This window comes from Branchiostoma lanceolatum, chromosome 13, assembly GCF_035083965.1.
Source record: "Branchiostoma lanceolatum isolate klBraLanc5 chromosome 13, klBraLanc5.hap2, whole genome shotgun sequence".
Lineage (NCBI taxonomy): Eukaryota > Metazoa > Chordata > Leptocardii > Amphioxiformes > Branchiostomatidae > Branchiostoma > Branchiostoma lanceolatum.
This window is the reverse complement of record NC_089734.1, coordinates 19,250,219-19,268,768: the sequence shown is the minus strand read 5'-3', so window position 1 is coordinate 19,268,768 and position 18,550 is coordinate 19,250,219. Positions and strand designations below refer to the sequence as shown.

Here is an 18,550-nt window from a genome sequence, read left to right as displayed (position 1 = left end):
AGAGAGTCAGATGGAGTGAGACAAAGAGTCAGAGATTTAGACAGACTCAGATTCAGACAGAGAATCAAAATAATGGAGAGTCAGACAGAGAGTCACAAACAGAGAGTCAGACAGACAGAGAGTCAGATAGAGAAAATTAGACAGAGAGTCTCATAGTTTGCATACAACGTGCGCAATTCTTATACTGAAGACGTATTTCGCTCGTTCTCATTTAAATGTACAAATTGCTGTGGCCGGCTTTTATGATTTGAAATGAGCCATTACAGTTACAGGCACCATCGATGCTTTCTTCATTTTCCCCCATCACCTATCACATATATCTTTCATGAAAAATGCACCACAACATTACTTATCAGTTTTGACTAAGAATATTAGCAACAGGTGGACTAAAAAGCCCTAAAAAACAGCTGTCGCCTCATCAGGAGACATGCAAAATCTAAAAAGCAGCCGAGAACGTAACAGTTCAGAGAATGACCGGTTAACTGGTGAATCCAGCTTCCCAGGCCCTCTGACAAAACTTTTATAGCATTATTAGAAGACTAAACATCTAAATACAGATTTACTTTATTAGCCTTTATTGTTTAGTAGTTAGCACTTACAATTTTGAATGTCTATTTAGAGTTTAGTGGTGCAGTGAACTTTAACCCAAAGCATTCACAAATACTTTTTTTTCAGTGTTCTGCAATATTGCAGAATGCCAAAATTTTGTTCTGCAATTTGAAAATATTTTCTGCAAATACAAAAGCCTCCATGCTACAACCCTCTCAACTTGATACTAGTAATGCCTACTTATATTTACATCATATCTAGCTTTGCAATATTGCTGTAATTCTTTATTCTTTCACTCTATCTTTAATTCTACTAGCAAAATTTAAAACAGGAATAACATACATGTGTGTGAAAAATATTCAAATGAATAGCAAAATTTGCAACAGCAAAAGCGTACAAAGGCGTAAAAGTATTTATTCAATATTGATAAAATTAAATATCTGTTTATAATTTAAGTACGTGTATTGCAATTTTAAAACATTTAACAACCTGCCTGATAAGGAGGAGAAGGACATTATATCCTTGCGAGGAATACATGTTCTGATGCGTAATGAGATCTCACGATCTGTGTCAAAAATCACAACCATGGCCCACGGAAAAAAATGATAAGATTTAAAAAAATCAAAGAAAAAAATTCGAAAAAAAAAGCCTCACGCAAACCTTGGCCTCTGCATATTTTTTTTTATAAATCTGAAAAAACGCTATCGGTTTTAAACATCGGACTACGACTTTGGACAGTCTGGGAGATGCCAGGCAGACCAGCGATGTTATTGTTTTTCACGTGGGCGCCCCCCTCCCCACCGTCTCGGTGCAGGAGAAAATGTTCCGCCTTCACCTTGCTCTTAGATCTATCCGAGTGATTCTTAACTTCATCGCTGCCATCTGGGTTTGAAGGATCACCGGCTAATGTAGTTGCCACAATTTCGTTACTGCTGTCGTCACGCCCATACCCCGAGTTCGGGCTCTGAAGAAATTGCATGCTCGCTGCGCAGCTGCAACATGCTTACAAGAAACATCCGGGAATTTCCCCCCGACTTTTGGCAACCCCAAGATCGTGGCTGCGGAGATTAGCGAAGTTAGGACAGAAATGCACGAATTTGAAATTTTCTCACATGATTCGTCCCCGAAATTATCAAGGAAATACCCGAAAAAACTTGAACCCCCGAGGCAGTCGGCACGCACCGAAACGCCGTCAGGTTCGCTGGGTGCTAGTTTCAGTTTATCTACAGCGCCGCTAGCTAAATCTACATGTATGTTATAATCTCCTTGGCTTAATCGAGAACCATTGAATCCTGAGCCTAATTTTTTTATTCTGCAAAATTGCAGGTTGTTCACTTTTTCTTCTGCAATCTTGAAAACCTTTCTGCAATTTGCAGATTGCAGACGGGTATTTCGAACGCTGCACGACCTCATATCTTCGCCATATGATTTAAACCTTTATGATTGACGTATTGTGAGTGTTTCTCATAGAATACAAATCATACCAGTAGATCATCTTAATAACAGAAGTTGTCCAAAGTATATGCTTAACAAAGAAGGTTATGCTAACCTTAATTATCAATTTTGCAAATGAGGTCCTTATTAGCATGATTTATTCATTGATGTTCACATTCACATAACTTCCAAATGCCAAAAGTATGAAATTGCAGTCATTCACCAGTATGTAATTATGGTAGTTTCTCATTAATTATGCAAATAAGGTCTTCATTAATTTTTTTGCATATTTTCTATCAACAATTCTCTCTTCAACAGTTATGAATGTCACATATTTGAATAGTCAGACCAAGAAATACATACGCCAAAAATAATTACTCAAGCAACTGGATAAAACCATTGACCAACAGAAACAAGGCCAACATTACCATTCCCTACGTCCAAGGAGTATCGGAAAAACTTCCAATCTTCCAAAACTTCAACATTGCCACTAACTTCAAACCTCATTCAACTCTCAGGCAGAAATTGGTCCATCCAAAAAACAGGCCTGAAAAAGGTATCAAAGCCAATGTCATCTACAAACCGAAATGTGAGGAACCGAACTGCAATAACATGTACATTAATTGGGGAGACAAGACTAGTCGACCACTAGGAGAAAGGTACAAGGAACATTGCAGAAAGAGCGCTAACCGCTACTCCTCTGCCATTTTCCACCATCTAAAACACAACCAGGGACACTCATTCAATCTCAAAATCCACGGACATCCTAGATCGTGAAGAGCGCTGGTTCAAAAGGGGAATTAGAGAAGCTGCATATATATGAGAGGATGTACAACCCCGCCCTCAACAGGAAAGGGGGTCTACGCGTTGAACTTTCAGGCACTTGCATGGGATAATGTACTGCCCACCACCCCCACCCCCGGACGAACAACTAAATCAACAGTAGCTAATTGAACCATTGGCACAAAACTTTGTCTTGAATTAATCTTCGTTTAAAGACTACTTCAAGACATCCTAAATTGTCTTAACCTCATTAACATACCTATTCAGCGTTTTGGTATAAAACCTGGTGTTCTCAGTCCTATCGTTAGTCACTGACGAAAGACAGTGGATGCTGTCTGAAACGTCTGTTTTAAAATTTTATCCAGTTGCTTGAGTAATTATTTTGGGCGTATCTTACTACCTGGATGTCTAACTTTCATCAACGTGTCAAGAAATACATATTTATGCATAATTATCGCCTAATCATACAAAGCATCACTTAAGCTATCTACAGACCAAACATCATAATGATCTGTCAACCCCATCTTGAGCTATAGTATTTTCTCATTAATTATGCAAATGAGGTCTTCATTTGCATAATCGATATCTATCAATATTTTTCTCTTCCTCAGTTACATATGGTCTTGGACAGGAGTTTTTTTGCGATTTTTTGCGACACCCTCAGGTCGACGGGCTACAATTCCGCCAAGAAAAGTAGGACGGAAAATGTAATCACATGGTCGAAAAGCGGTTTTCTGCTGTTTTCCGATGTATTTATCGGTATTGTCCATTGTAGAAACCATAGTAAAATGTCAATTTTGCACCCGAAAATTATCATTTTTTTACACTTTTTTTATCGAACCTGCTCTGAAAAAACAAGTTTTCAGGGGTCACGGCTTATATGCTGAGAAAGCTTAGTAAATGGTGTCTCTGAAAAATGAAAAAAATAAAAAAGTCATGTGATAACTTTTTTGCAATCTCCGATGACGCAAATTCGGTGAAAATGCATTAAAACGATGCTATTTGGGTCATCAGGCAAGAAAACCGCATCACCGTTGCCGCAGACTAATACAAAAAGGACTTCGATAGCAAACCAACTGCACCGCGCCCAAAAATACTACAACTCATGGGCTTTTCAGAAGATTCAAAATATTAATGCACAGCTAAAACCATCACCAAGCAATCTCGGGCAGAAATCAGGGTGACGACCACGCACTTCCGGCAGATTACCGGGTCATGACCAAACCCCCGGTCAGATTCGAACTCCGACCCGGAACCATATGTCATATGTTTGAGAGTCCTATCATGGAATTTGGCGGATGTATCAACTTTCCTCATTAATTATGCAAATTAGATACTGATTTGCATAATGAGTATCTAATTATGTAAGTCATCACTCAAGCTATCTACATACAAAAAATTATGACCATCCATCAAGCCCTTCTTGAGTTATTCCCTTTCAAAGTCTGAAGCAAAACTGCCTCCTGCAGTGCCAAAAAAGCCGCTATGGGGCCCAAACCTATACACTCACTCTCTTTCCTAAAAGCTATCTACCACTAAAAAATTGTGACCATAGCATGTCCAGAACATGACATATCAAACCAGGAAGTTACACTGCAGTACCGTAACAGGTCACTAGGGGGCCCAAAATCTAATCATTTCCATGTCTCATCAAGACCTACCCACCTACCAAATATCAATCCATCAAGGCCTTCTCCAGTTATTCTGCTTTTTTACATACACACATACATATGAACACTAGCCAAAACATAATCTTCTTGGCGAAGATAATTATGATATTACCGCCAAACCTTACTTTGTTGTCGGCTGATATTGTTTTAGTTTATGCTAGACCTAATGTCACTCAGAGGGAGGCATAAAATCCCTTTTCGCCCAGCGAAAAAAATGTTGTAACGTTACAATTCCCCAAATCATGTGTAGGATATAGTTTTTCAGCTCACAGTGAACAAAGTCTACACTAACCTGGTACCTAATACGGGGCCAGAAAATGCCTGATACAGTTCAAAATAGCCCTGGAAAAGTGCTGCCTTGTAAGGTTCTGGGTTGGAGGTCAAATCTGATCAGGGTTGGGGGTAGGTCTGGAAGTGCGTTGGTTGTCAGCCTGATTTCTGCCCCTTATTGCTTGGTGATTGTTATTGCTGTGCATAGATTTTTCTGTGAGTAGTATTTTTGAGCGTGGTGAAGTTGGTTTGCCATTATGAGGCCCTTTTGTATTAGTCCGCGGCAACGGTGATGTGTTTTTTTCTCCTGATGATCCAAATAGCAGTGATTTAGACTGAATTTGCATCAATCCAAGAATGCAAAAAAGTTATCACATGTTTTCTTTCAGAGACAGGAAGTACTCACTTAAAGCTTTTTCAGCAAATATATGACGTGACCCCAGGAAAACTTGTTTTTGTCAAGGAGCTTCATTCAAAAAAGTGTCTAAAAATAATAATTTTCGGGTCCAAAATTAACAATTTATTATGAGAGTCTACCCAAAATAAAGGGACAACAGACGATACCAAGAAGTACATCGGAAAGCACCAACAAAACCCTTTTTGCCGAAATGATTACATTTTTCGTGCTACTTTTCTTGGCAGAATAGTAGCCCCTTGGACTGAGGGTGTCGGCCTACATACGAAATGGTAAAAGGAACACCGGTCCGAGACCCCAAGTTACTTCAGCATCAATCAATATCATGAACATGCTAATGATCCTACCGCAGGAATATACCTTCATGCTTTGGGTCCGGATCGGAGTTCAAATCTTACCAGGGTTGGGGTTAAGTTGCGGTAATCTGCTGGAAGTGCGTTGGTTGTCACCCTGATTTCTGTCCCCTATTGCTTGGTGATCATTATAGCTGTGCATAGATATCTTGAATCTCCTGAAAATTTGAGTAAGTCCAATTTTGTGTTGTGTTGAAACTTGTCAGAATGATTTCTAGCAATACAGATGAACTCCCAAGCTAAGAAAGCTAGTCAGAATATTATAGAATACAAGCTAACCAGCTTCTGAAGAGAGCAAAAGTACAAGCGTGTTAAATTAGTACAAGTGTGAAATTTCCACCTACTGCAGTCTTCACGGCATGTTCTATGCTGGCCTTCGTCATCCCTTTGTCCTTAGCTATGCGAATGATGTTGTCCAGTTTGCTGTTCAGATCAGGATTGGGGCCATCCTCTGTACACAAAAACAACAACTTAAAAATGGGGAATAAAATAGTGTCCCCATACATTTTTAACACTTTTATGGAATCATACCTATTAGTAAGTGCTTATAAATCATATCCTTTGATGTGAATTTCATAAACAAACGTTGGTGATTCATTATCATATGAGACCTCTGACCTTTTACTGCCAATCCTATTTGCAAGGCATACTTGGCAAATAACTTGGACTTGGCCTGATCTTTGGGACCTTTGATGTGACGAACCTGAAAGTAACCAACAGCATCATGGTATTAGAAAGGTGGGATGTAAGAATATGCTACTAGAAATTGAATTAAAAGTGACCAGACAAAGTCTGGGGTGCCTAGAAGTGTACTTAGCAATTTTACCAAATAGAGTGCAAGGTCATTTTCATACTTTCACAAGGTACTAGCACTTTACTATAGATGACACCAATACACAACATTTTGCGATTATGTTCAACAGTTAGGCCACACCAATTTAATTTACTATTTTTTCTGAAAGATATGGTGTGAAAGGGCTAAAAAATATGAATTTAGCAAAAACATTTGGATATGTTGAGAAAATTTGGAAAAAGAATACAGTCCCGAAAATTTGCCAAAAGTAGCATTGAACGAGGTTTCTTGTAAGATTGGAGAAATGTTTCTGGAAAATAAATTGATACTTCTTGTGGATGCCTATGATCTTTATGTAGAAAACGTGAACAAGTTAAAGAAAAGATTTGAAGACAAAATGCAAAGTGATGAAAATGACATATTTTACTTTCATTCATGTTGGCTTTTGGTTGGACTCGTTCAAACATTAAACTTAGTTTAATGTCGTACTGTAAAAATTGTGATATCATAGAATCCCTCCATTTGGCTCTGTATACTGAAAGAGTGAACTCTCAAAAACATGATCAAGAAATAAAGTCCATTCAATCTAACTTTAACTCTATGTTAAAAGATGTAAATAAGGATAGTATCAATTCTAGACCTTTGTCTTCTTTGCTATATATGAATACATGTACTATGATTCATCAAGAATCTTCCAAATTCATTGAGAAGTTTATTCACAGTCCAACCTCCCTGCATGAAATTGACCTGTTAAAACTTTCAAAAGAATTAAATCCTGTTGTTTGGAATTTTATTGTTGTGCTGAATATGCAAAAATCTGAAATTTCTGATTTTGAAAGTTTGGACATGAATGAACATTTCTTTCCATTTCTTAAGGATGAAACAAGCCATACCGGTAGTACCAAATTTTTGAGATGACTTTTTACTACTTTCCTTATCTTATTTATTGTCTCAGAAGGCCAGTGTAGTTATCCATTTCCACAGTGGTCTGTCACTAGGGTATTCTTTCACGTTGCTACGCGCGTTCGACAAGGCATCGGGTTACACGAGGCAACATTTTGGCTAACGGCAAATCCTTTGTAAATAAACAATATATTGGGGACGGGAAAATCTTTCCAAAATAAAACGAAATTAGCGATTTTACAAACTTTGAATGTTGTAATTTTGTGCTGAATAACTGATTTTTCTATATTTTGCTCCCGAACACGTTAATTCTCTGGTTTTAGGGAGCCCGTTTTTACAGGCACACATCGCAAAGGCCAGGCTTCAAATATCAACGAATATCTCTTATTTTCATTTTTTTCGTCGACCAGGAACAAAACGGAACTTTGTGTTTTTGGGATTTTTCAATTTCTGTTTCTAAGTATAGTTAATATCGACAAATCTGTTGAAAAATAGCATTTTTTTTACATTTTTCACACTCAATTGCCAATAATTCAAAATCAAGGCCATTTCTTAAAAATCCCAAAAACACAAACCTCGGGAAAACCGTTACGGTCATTTTGAGCCATAAATAAGGTAAGGCTGACGCTTTTTGAAGCTGATCCTTTACGATGTTTAAACGCATGTCATGCCCCACGGATAAGGAGAGGGGGTAATTGACACGGGCGTAAATAATCCTTCTAATATCCAAGGTCAGCAAAAACGATGCCAGTAGCCTTGTTACATATGTTAGGTCTCCACAACAAAGTCCCCGCATAGATATACTCTCCAGGAAACAGGTAAAATTCGTGAAAGAAATTTTTTCTCCTGATGCGGGAAAGGGGCCCGACCGTGCTGGTTTACAGCGAAGACATGCAATGACCGCAGGTGACCCCAGATCGAACGCGCGTTCGGATCGATTAGGTCATTTCGAACATCATGGAACAGCGTTCGAATTCGGCTGGACATGGGAGTTTCTGAGCATGAATTTGACCACCGTGTTCATATGATAAATGCAGAACTGATTTATTCTCACAGTCAATCTACTGACCTAATGCAACTGCTAAATCGCCTTCAAGTTGGTGTGTGTTCTTCCAATGATTCTCATAAAAGATTTATTGCTGGAGTGTTACATTGTAGATAAGTTGACATTGGAAGATAGTTTGCATAATATGACGAAAGATTCATTTACTGTAGCTTCTATGTATATACAATATAAATAGTGGTAGCCCCCATGCAGCAGTAACAGGTAGTCCCCGTGGGTGGAATATTATTTGGTACTTCTAGTCAAGCAGTCCAACCCAAACTTAAATCTCTTCTTGTTTCTAAGCCAATTTCAACATCTGATTGCACCAATCAGGATAACTTATTTCAAAGTTTAGAAAAAAAAGATCTCAAAAGGAAATTAATAGTACTTCCTCCCTTACACTACCATCATGTGTGCAGCAGTCTGTAATTCCTTCCATTCACAGTTCCCTTACTTGGGAAAAGTTTGTCATGTCTGAAGAAGAAATCAAAGCATCTCTTACGTTTAATTCTGAAATGTTCCTGTATCAACTGGAAAGATGTATTTCAGATTTGAAAGATTGTTCTCATAAATTACCTGATTTGAAATGTAAACTATTTTTAGAAAACGACCCTGTCACAGAAAAATCAAATGTTGCATACTTGTCCATAATAAATGAAAACAAGAGTCTTAGGACCCAAAATCTCCATGAAACTTTGTTTTTCTATTAAACCAGTTCCCCCCATTCAATATCGCTCAATGGTATGACCCACACTGGCCGGGCAAGGGGAGAAGTGGCTATAAATAGCTACTGACCTAGATAAGAGACCAACAGATGGTGCGACCTCAAAGCCCACAATAGAGTAGATATTCCTCATTACTTATGCAAATTCAGTACGAATTTGCATAATCAGCACTTCAGTTTGTACATCTCTGTCCAACCTACCTGCATATCAAATAACATGAAAATCTGTTGCTCCTTTCTTCAGTTAATCTCCTTTGAAGATTTTGACAAAAACGCCATTGCAGTTCCAGTGACACATACCAGAGGGCCCAAAATCGACCTTGACCTTTCTCCTCCCGACAACTACCCACATACCAAATATCATTACAATTCATCTACACGTTCTATAGTTATGCTGATTTTACGCATCCGGTGACACATACATACACACACAGTGACACAAACATACACACACGTGCACACACATGCAAACACACTAACTTTGCATGATTTGCACTTCAGTGTGTACATCTCTGTCCAATCTACCTGCGTACCAAATAACATGAAAATCTGTTGTTCCTCTCATCAGTTATACCCCTTTAGAATATTTTTACAAATAGGCCATTGCAGTTCCAGGGACACAAACCAGGGGGCCCAAAATCGACCTTGACCATTCTCCTCCCAGCGCATACCCACATACCAAATATCATTACAATCCATTTACACGTTCTACAGTTATGCTGACTTAAAGCATCCAGCGACACACATGCAAACGATTTACCTCCTTACTTATGCAAATTCGGTCTCATTTGCATAGTTTGCACTTAAGTGTGTACATCTTAGTCTAACCTACCTGTGTACCAAATAACATGACGATCTGTTGATCCACTCTTCAGTTCTTCTACATTGAAGATTTTTACAAATACGCCATTGCAGTTCCAGTCACACATGCCAGGGGGCCCAAAATCGACCTTGACCTTCCTCCTCTTAACACCCACCCACATACCGAAAATCATTACAATCCATGTACAGGTTCTACAGTTATGGTGACTTTAAGCATCCGGTGACACATACATACACACAAACACCAAACGCACGCAAAACAGTATACACCTTTCTCACGCGGCGGACATGATAGAATGAAGACGAGGCCAATGAGGCAAAGAAGCAAAAATAATGTACAGATTTAGTTTTCCTCCTAAATCACATTAAGTTTTAAAATATGATATCCAAGTATCAATATTACAACTAATGCAATGTACAAAAAAGATGCAGCAATTTAGAGCTTCGTTGACCGATCCCATAGTCTCCGCCCTCCTCTGTCAGAGCGTAGAAATGCAAAATAAAAACATAGAAATGCAAATATTTGACGGTCATGCAGCCACTTCCTCATTGGTCGATTCTCTAATTATCAGGTAATCATTGGCTAAACTGGTAATTGTGATTGACAGTTAGGATCGGTCTAATGTTTGCCACAAGGGCCTCGTTTTCATTCTATCATGGCCGCCGCGTGAGAAAGGTCTATATCCATGAAAAAGCCTTTTTTCATGGAGATAATGACGATTGTAAGGAAACAATGATTTTCCTTGATTTTCTACACTTCATTTAATGTTGGCACAGAAATTGAATATTTGCTTCTAGTGTGGGAGATGCAAAAACATTTGATCATCTTGTTACAGTAAAGAATGAGTATGGCCCTGCCTTAAGTTGGTTAATCATCTTTCCAGGAGATTGGCACACTTTGAAAAATCACCAGTATGCCTCGATGAAAGTGTGTTGGGAGGGAGGATTGAAACAGGTGGCCTCTGGTAGAATAAAAGGTCAGACATTACTTTCTGTTGGACTGTGCAAAAATTGTAAAAGAACCCATAAATTTTTAGTTCAGGTGTGGGAGGCATTTTATGGGTGCCAAATTGAATCATTTCTTGAGTACAAAAGAAACCTTTCAACTCAACAAAAATCAAATTGCTCTTTATCGGTTTATAATATCCTTGATAAGTCACAAACATTTCTGGAGTCTGGAACACACTTTAAAGAATGAAATTTGGATAGAGAGGACTTATGACAAGACAGGATTTATTCAAAATTAATACGGTATAGAGGATGAGGCTGAGTTCTGTTCCATTGCCTGTGCCCATGGCAAGATGAAGTATTTTTGTTTTGGCATAGATTTATTCATGATGATTTTATGGCAAACATTTCTCTATACATACCGGTAGCAATAAGATCAGGAAATTGGAATTTACGTTAACTTTGCATTCTTACAAGGAGATGGCACTTGTTTTCCATGCTTTTGATCATGTGACATATTCAAAACTTATTCCACTTCATCTGTCTGACATGTCATGTCCAAATTACATTTTGGAATATTTCAAAAATGGTGGGTTTGTCACAAGCATATTAATTAGTGCTGTAAATTTTTCAAATGTTGCATTCGACGAGAGACATGAGATGCTGATAAACAGTGACACAAAACAAGTCATTACTGGACCGAACAAATTTGTAATTGAAGATCTTGTCTTATTCTTACCCTATAGAGCTAAACTTATCAAACAAGTAAAAGATATATTTTGACAAGCAGACGTTTTAAAACTTAGTTCAGGTACATTGATATATTCATTGTTTGTTTGTTAGTTTGTTTGTATTGGACGACCCAATTGCTGTTTATTATTGTTATTGTACTTGTCTATGTAAGTTGTAATTTTTTTTTCCAGAGGTGATGTTTAATATTAGCTTTAGCTAGAGTGCATCACCTCTGTGTCCTGTATATTCTTCTGTTGTTTAATAAAATAAAAAATAAAAAAAACAAGTAAAAGACCAGGTCCTTGTCAAATCCAATGATAGAACACAAGCTGGTCTGAGTCCTTCTATCCTTGAACAGGAGAGACAAAATGTTTAATTTCTATTATGCCCATAAAGTTGCAGAGGCTGACATTTGTTCTGTCCCTGTACAAAACATGTCTCAATTAACCCATTTCGAACATTCAAAGGGAAGATTAACTTAAGTTCAGGGAAGTAGGTAGGAAGTCACTGGACACATTCATCAGGTTCCATATTTTGAGTATACCCAGCAAAAAAGCACCTCAAAGACTTTAAGAACTTTTTCACAACCAAAAATGACAGACTAGTATTTCCAAATCTGAGAAGGACAAAAAGATAGTCTCAGAATGTTATCGTAGAGCTGTTTCTTGGTCCCAAAACAAAAATCAACCCTTATCTGAGATTGCCCACCTGTTAGATTTGCCCCAGCTAGGTCAGTTTCTTGAGCTGCCTCATGCTTTATGTGGTGCTGATGGGGTTCCTCACAAGGGAGCTAAATCAGACACTACTTCTTTTTTCCAATCTAGATACGCGAGTGCTTTTACTAAAATGTACCCAGTTGGTTTTTCCCCCAGTTCTCTGTTTTGGAGGGCATGTTTTTGATCAACACAGCTCCCTTCGGTCAGCACAGAACTTTTCTTGAGTATTCACATTTTCTGTTTCTAAAATGTGTTTTGCCTTTACTCCAGTCAGGTTGTAAGTCAGATGTTGTATTTGATGATCCACAAAAAAATGGGCTTAGTCCAAAAGATATTGAAAGAAATAGAAGAGACTCTGTTTTGGACAATGACAATTTGATATTAATTGATTCGGTTTCTGATGCTACATGCACCCCAAAAGACTGGAGAAAATTAATTTCCTTGCATCCAAACAAACGGCTATTGTGTTCTTACTTGTGTACTTCATTCATTTCAGTCCCTTTGGTTCCATTGGTTACGTTCTTCTTGGGTTTACCTTACCTGGGCTCAGGCTTTAGAGCAGGATTTTTCCTCTGTATTAGTAGATAGGTATGGTTGGGAAATAGATAATGGTAATGTCATTACAGGGCTCGAAATTGTGGGTGCATGTGCACCTGTGTGCACCCAAAATTGGAGCTGTGCACCTAATTTTTGACTGTGGGTGCACCAGTGCACCTAGAAATTTTTGTAGGCTATAGGGTAAAGGCACCATTGTACACTAAGTATACAGAATATTCTTGACATGTAAGTATCAGAAATAGCAATATAACCCTTTGTTGTACTTAACTTGATATCACTTGTTTGAAATTTTAAGGTTAGCTATAGAATTACAGATTGAAGTTCTTCAGGGCGTTAAGCTTTGTAATTTATCTGTTTTGCTGACATTCAACTTGTGGTGCACCCAAAATTCTTTCTGTGCACTAAATTTTTGGGGTTGGGTGCACCAGTGCACCTATTTTCAAAAATGAATTTCGAGCCCTGCATTATTATGTGGGATTCCAAGGAAAACATTGAAAAAGTGTTGAATTTTTGGTCAAAGGATGTAGATGTAAATCAAAAGTTGTTGTTGTAGTAAAAGGTGCAAGTGCCTAAAGAAAGGGCAAGTATGTGGTCCAGGCTGCAGATGTTTGGATTGTTTAAATCATGGCCCAGTGGCAGGACAATGTCAAGACGGCTGGAGACGGAATCGGATGCAGTGGATGACCATGATTTCCTTGTGTGTCTCATCACGCCCTATGTCCTCCACAGTACATCGTTGGGCTTCGCCTTCATGCCTGTTGGGTCTGCATGCGACTTCATCCGCGCATCTCACCGTCCAGTCTACACATACTGGGACAGACATATCCGTGGTTCACCGGGAGGTTTGAGACCAACCCGGCTACCCTCACCTGGTTTAGCCCGCCTGCCAAAGCGGTTGCCCGGGGTGTGGCCGCTGCGCATGCTACAGCTTCTGGGAGCCACAGGTGAAAGCTGAGTGTCAGGGGGGAGCCAAAGCAGGAAGAGCTACCCTACAGGACATGGCAGAGGTTCTGTTCCCTCCCTGACGTCCCATTCACATATTTGAATAGTATATACACTGTCGGTACATATGTGTGCTCTTCTGTGTAGAAATGGCCACACATTGGCTAATCGGTGCAACAAAATGGCGTCACGTCTGCCAATCACAGCATCGGGCACCGGCCATCGATACCCCCCTCCCAGAAGACCTGATTTTCCGCTCACGCAGATTGTCCAAAAACTTTCTGCAGCCTTGTTAATCTCCAAGCAGATGTGTCCTTTTCCTGAGAACCGAACTTTTCTGACTGGAGTGGAGCGGCCGAACCCTACTTATCGTTCTGTAGAGCCCCTCCGTAGAGGAGTAATATTTTTGTGTATGCATTTGGAGTGCATGGAGCCACCAAATCGTTGCTGAGCTCTGCGGACAGGGCTGCGCGAGCAACCTCCATGGAGGTACAGTGACGAGAAGTCGAGAACCATGAATATGCATTCATTGCCCTGTTCATCGTTCTGTAAAGCCCCTCCATAGAGGAATAATTTTTTTTCTTTAAGGTGACGTGAACGATGTATGTTTATTCATTGTGCATGGAGCTGCCAAACACTGCTTATCATCCTGAAGAGGTCCCCCGTAAAGGTCTAAACATTTGCTTTTTGAAAGTGACGTGAACCATGTACAGTTTATGCATTCATTGTGCGTGGAGCCGCCAAAACCTGCGGTTGTGTAGAGCCCCTCCATAGACATGGTAGATGATTGATGTTTTAACCTGATGTGACATGAACCATGTGTATTCATTCAAAGTGCGCGGAGCCGTCAAATCCTGTTTAGAGCTCCTCCATGGAGGAGTTATTTTTTTATTTAAGGTGACGTGAACCATGTGTATTAGTGCAGCATACCGGTACTGTGTACCGGTACTGTACCGTAAAAACTAATTAGGTACAGGTCCAAAATAACGAATAATGAAGTACCGGTACTGCACTGATATACATTAACACCAAGTATGTGCTTATTTTGTGACTGATCTCCTGACCTCTTGGCCTCATACAACGCCAAACACGACCAAAGTGAGACCTTGGGGCAACGTAACTACTAATGAAATAGATCATTCAGGCAGGCCAGGAGTTTTGACAGCAAGGCCAAGGGAGTTTGGCAGTAGGAAACCTGGTTGTTTTCTTTGAATAAAGATACTGAAATCATTGAAGACGTTCAGAAGAACACATTAATTTTTCAAATTGTTCAGGTACAGGTACAGGTCCAACATAAGGTCTAAACCTCTGTACCGCTAACTGTACCTATACCTGATGTTACATTTAGGTACGCAGCACTAATGTGTATATGCATTGATGATTCGTAGTGTGTGGAGCCGCCAAATCTTCGTCGGCAGGGCTGCACGAGCAACCTCCATGGAGGAGCAACCTCTGCAGAGCTCCTCCAGAGAGATTGCTCGTACAGCCCCTAAAGTATTGACGTGGTTGCGAAACTCAGTGACAAGTTTTCCTGCGAGGGGTGTCGACGCCCACGCTCATCATGGAACGGACTACTTTCTCTCGCGGAAGGAAAAGAGACATGCATAGAACTCTCGACGTGGCTTGGCGGCCGGTTCTATTTCGATTTCAAAGCTTTCCACTGTCGCAAAAGTACCGGTGTCACAGGTCCCTTATGTAATCACTCGGTGTCCAGCACCGAATGCGCCTTCATGGCTAGACTTCCAGTGATGAAGTTTTGTCATCTGTGGCCTTCCAGCAATGAGGCGACTTTGTTACTGGAAATCCCCGAATTATCACTGGAAATCGAGAGATGAGGGTACCGGTGGAGCTGGAAAACCAGTGATGACAAATATTCGGTTGTGGAAAACCTGAGCTACGTAGTGACAATAGATTCCGTGCCGTAAACAGAGCCAGCTAATCCGATATGCAGTTTACGCTAACGTGCCCGTCAATTTACGTAACGTTACGTTGTATTCATTCAGACGGTACATGTAAGTGAAATAGACTCATAGTTCAAACTAAGATAGATAATGATAGAGCTGCGACATCACATGTGGTACTAGTACAAATGTACTGCAAACTGTCAAACTAGTGTATAAAATATATCCAGATGCTTGAATAATCAATTGTTCATGTCATACAAAAGTAAATTCACTGAAAAATCGATAATTGAGAAATGTTCCCATTCGGTCTTTCATACTACAGTACGCCGTAACGGTATAGGTATCCACTCATAATATTGTTAGCACTGGAACATTCCAGTGATAATTGGACGTGATCACTGGAAGGCCACTAACGAAATAATGTAATCACTCGGTTTCCAGCACTAAAGAGTCACTCGTCACTGGTAAATCCAGTGCGGAACCGGTGACATCGGGACTTTCCTTACTGGTTTTCCAGTGACGAGTGACATCCGTACTGGGTAACCAGTGATGAATGACCTTTGAACCAGCCTGCTTGTCTGGCACCCGAGTGACGAGCGGAGATCGTCACTAGAAACCGAGTGATGAGCGAAGTTCATTTCTGGAAACCGAGCGCCGAGGCAAGATTCAGTGCTGGAATTCCAACACCGAGGGGGCTTCATTACTGGAATAAAGCCGTTCGTCCCTGGATTTCTAAGTAATGAACTTTCTGCCGTGCTGGACGTCCAGTGACAACGCAATTTTGTTCACGCGTTCATTACTCGGCATCAGTACCTTTGCTCCACTGTCGTCGGAAAGTTGATTTTCATTCAGGAAAAAACACGACCTGATTCAAACTTTTCAGTCGGGATTGAAGCGGGGTTGCCAGTCATAAGGTGGAATAGGTATGAATACGATTGTGTTTCGGTTTGAAAGGGCCGCACAGACGACTAGCTTACACCCAGTCCACCACTCACAGGAAAATTGGACAGCCATTCCCGATTCAAACACTGCCTACGGCCAAACACAACCGACGACCCAACTGATCAACGACTGCCCGAGCACTGTGCCCAAGGGCTTTAGACGGTAGGCTAATTATAACGTTACAAGTAAAATACGCTGTAAAATACGACCTCCGATCGTCACGCACTCACAAACACAGACAAGCCAAAGATATGTTAACAAAACTTAACGTTAACTCCCTGACAATCAAGCGCTAACCTTAGACCACTTGTTGTGCCCAGCAAACAGCCCAGGACTACAGTGGATGGCTCTGAACACATGAGAGGTCGGTGAAAGTAGACGGAACTTCGCAGGTTGCTCCAGGAAGCCTTGTTGAAGAATTGACCTCCGGAGGGCCGTTAACAATGTTACATGACATAGTCTACTGCTAAAAACAAGATCAAGAACGGCTCTTGTAGCGAGAGCCATGGCAACAGTGTGGTGTAACCGATCCTTGTCTCTCGTCTATAACATGTCCTTGCAAATTATGTGTTACCGGTATACTGTACACTGTCCTTGGTGTGCACGCATGTCGTCTTTGTTCAACCTCTGACCTCAGGGTTCCGGGTCGGGTGGACTACTCGACTTCGAATGGAGGGGTGTTGGGGGACGAGCTGCAGCCTGTGATGGCAAAAACATCATTTAAAGGATAGAAAGACATAAAAATATTCATACATTATGTTAAGTTGATGGCATCAGTGGTCATAATCCAGGGTGTCGGATCATATCATGACCAAGCGTATGATTTAAACGCCAGAACAGCGTCCCTGCAGGAGACAGTAATTCAAGACGATTGTCTGAACCACGATTTCATAGATATAAAAGAAGACATGCCTCACAGGTCGAGCTTTGACAAAGGGATGAATAGATATGGTAATAACCTAATTGAACTTTGTTCAGCAGCCAACATGATTATCCTAAATGGCCGAGTTCCAGGAGACCTATCCGGTAAGTACAATGGTTATAGCGTGGTTGATTACTTCATTGTTAGTTCGGAAATTCTCCCCAAAGTCCAATATTTGAAAGTGAATGATCTATCAAATACAAATACAAAAGGGTAAAGAAGGGGGTACAGAAAAGCATAAGAGCAGCCCATTCAAAATATGTGGCAGACATACTGGGGGAAGCCATAATCGACAAACACAAAACATTCTGGTCGTACATAAAAGGCCTAAGGAGAGACCTTGTTGGCGTAGCCCCTCTAAAGATGGGGAATTCCATCATCAGTGATAGTGAGAAAAAAGCAGAGGCACTCAGTTCACAGTTTAAAAGTGTGTTTACAGAGGAAGACACAACGAACATGCCAACTCTCGGACAGCCTTGTACCCCTCCCATAGAACACATAGAGATTTCCCCTAATGGTGTCGAAAAAATGCTTCAAGGTCTTAATCCATCTAAAGCATCTGGTCCAGACCAAATACCACCTTGGTTCCTCAAAATGACAGCCACCGAAATAGCACCTGTGCTAACCAATATTTTCCAACACTCGCTAGACACAGGAGAAATTCCCAAAGACTGGAGGGAAGCAAATATATGTGCCATTTTTAAAAAGGGAGATAGGGCGATCTCCAGCAACTACAGACCTGTTTCATTGACCTGTATATCCTGCAAACTACTTGAACACATTATGGTGCGGAGGTATGGGGCAAGATTGGACTAAACGACAACTCTCCAATTGAACAAGTACATCTCAAATTCTGTAAAGCAATCCTGGGCGTAAGAAAAAATGCCAGCAACCTTGCCACAAGAGCAGAGCTCGGTAGATATCCCCTCTGGATTGAAGTGTATACTAGAATCTATTCATACTATAAAAGATTAGTTAGAGAAATGCCGAAAGATAGCTTACAATATGAAGCTTTTTTAGTACAGCAGGACCTACATAGGAGAAAGATACCATGCTGGCTTTCAAATATTAGTAAAATCTTGGAGGAGTCAGGCTTTGCCTACCTTTTACTTAACAAAGACCGAA

At 40.2% G+C, this 18,550-nt stretch overlaps 1 protein-coding gene across 1 annotated transcript in view; it reads right to left on the bottom strand.

The window, feature by feature from the left end:
• LOC136446733 (translational activator of cytochrome c oxidase 1-like) overlaps nt 1-17,182 on the bottom strand; it is a 34,096-nt gene extending 16,914 nt beyond the window's left edge. Inside the window, exons 1-3 of the mRNA XM_066445265.1 lie at nt 16,801-17,182; nt 6,093-6,177; nt 5,819-5,925 (exon numbers count right to left, since the gene is read on the bottom strand). Of these exons, the coding sequence (XP_066301362.1) occupies nt 5,819-5,925; nt 6,093-6,177; nt 16,801-17,010 (402 nt within the window). The 5' untranslated portion in view covers nt 17,011-17,182. The remainder of the gene's footprint in view (nt 1-5,818; nt 5,926-6,092; nt 6,178-16,800) is intronic.
• Nucleotides 17,183-18,550: the final 1,368 nt, after the last annotated feature.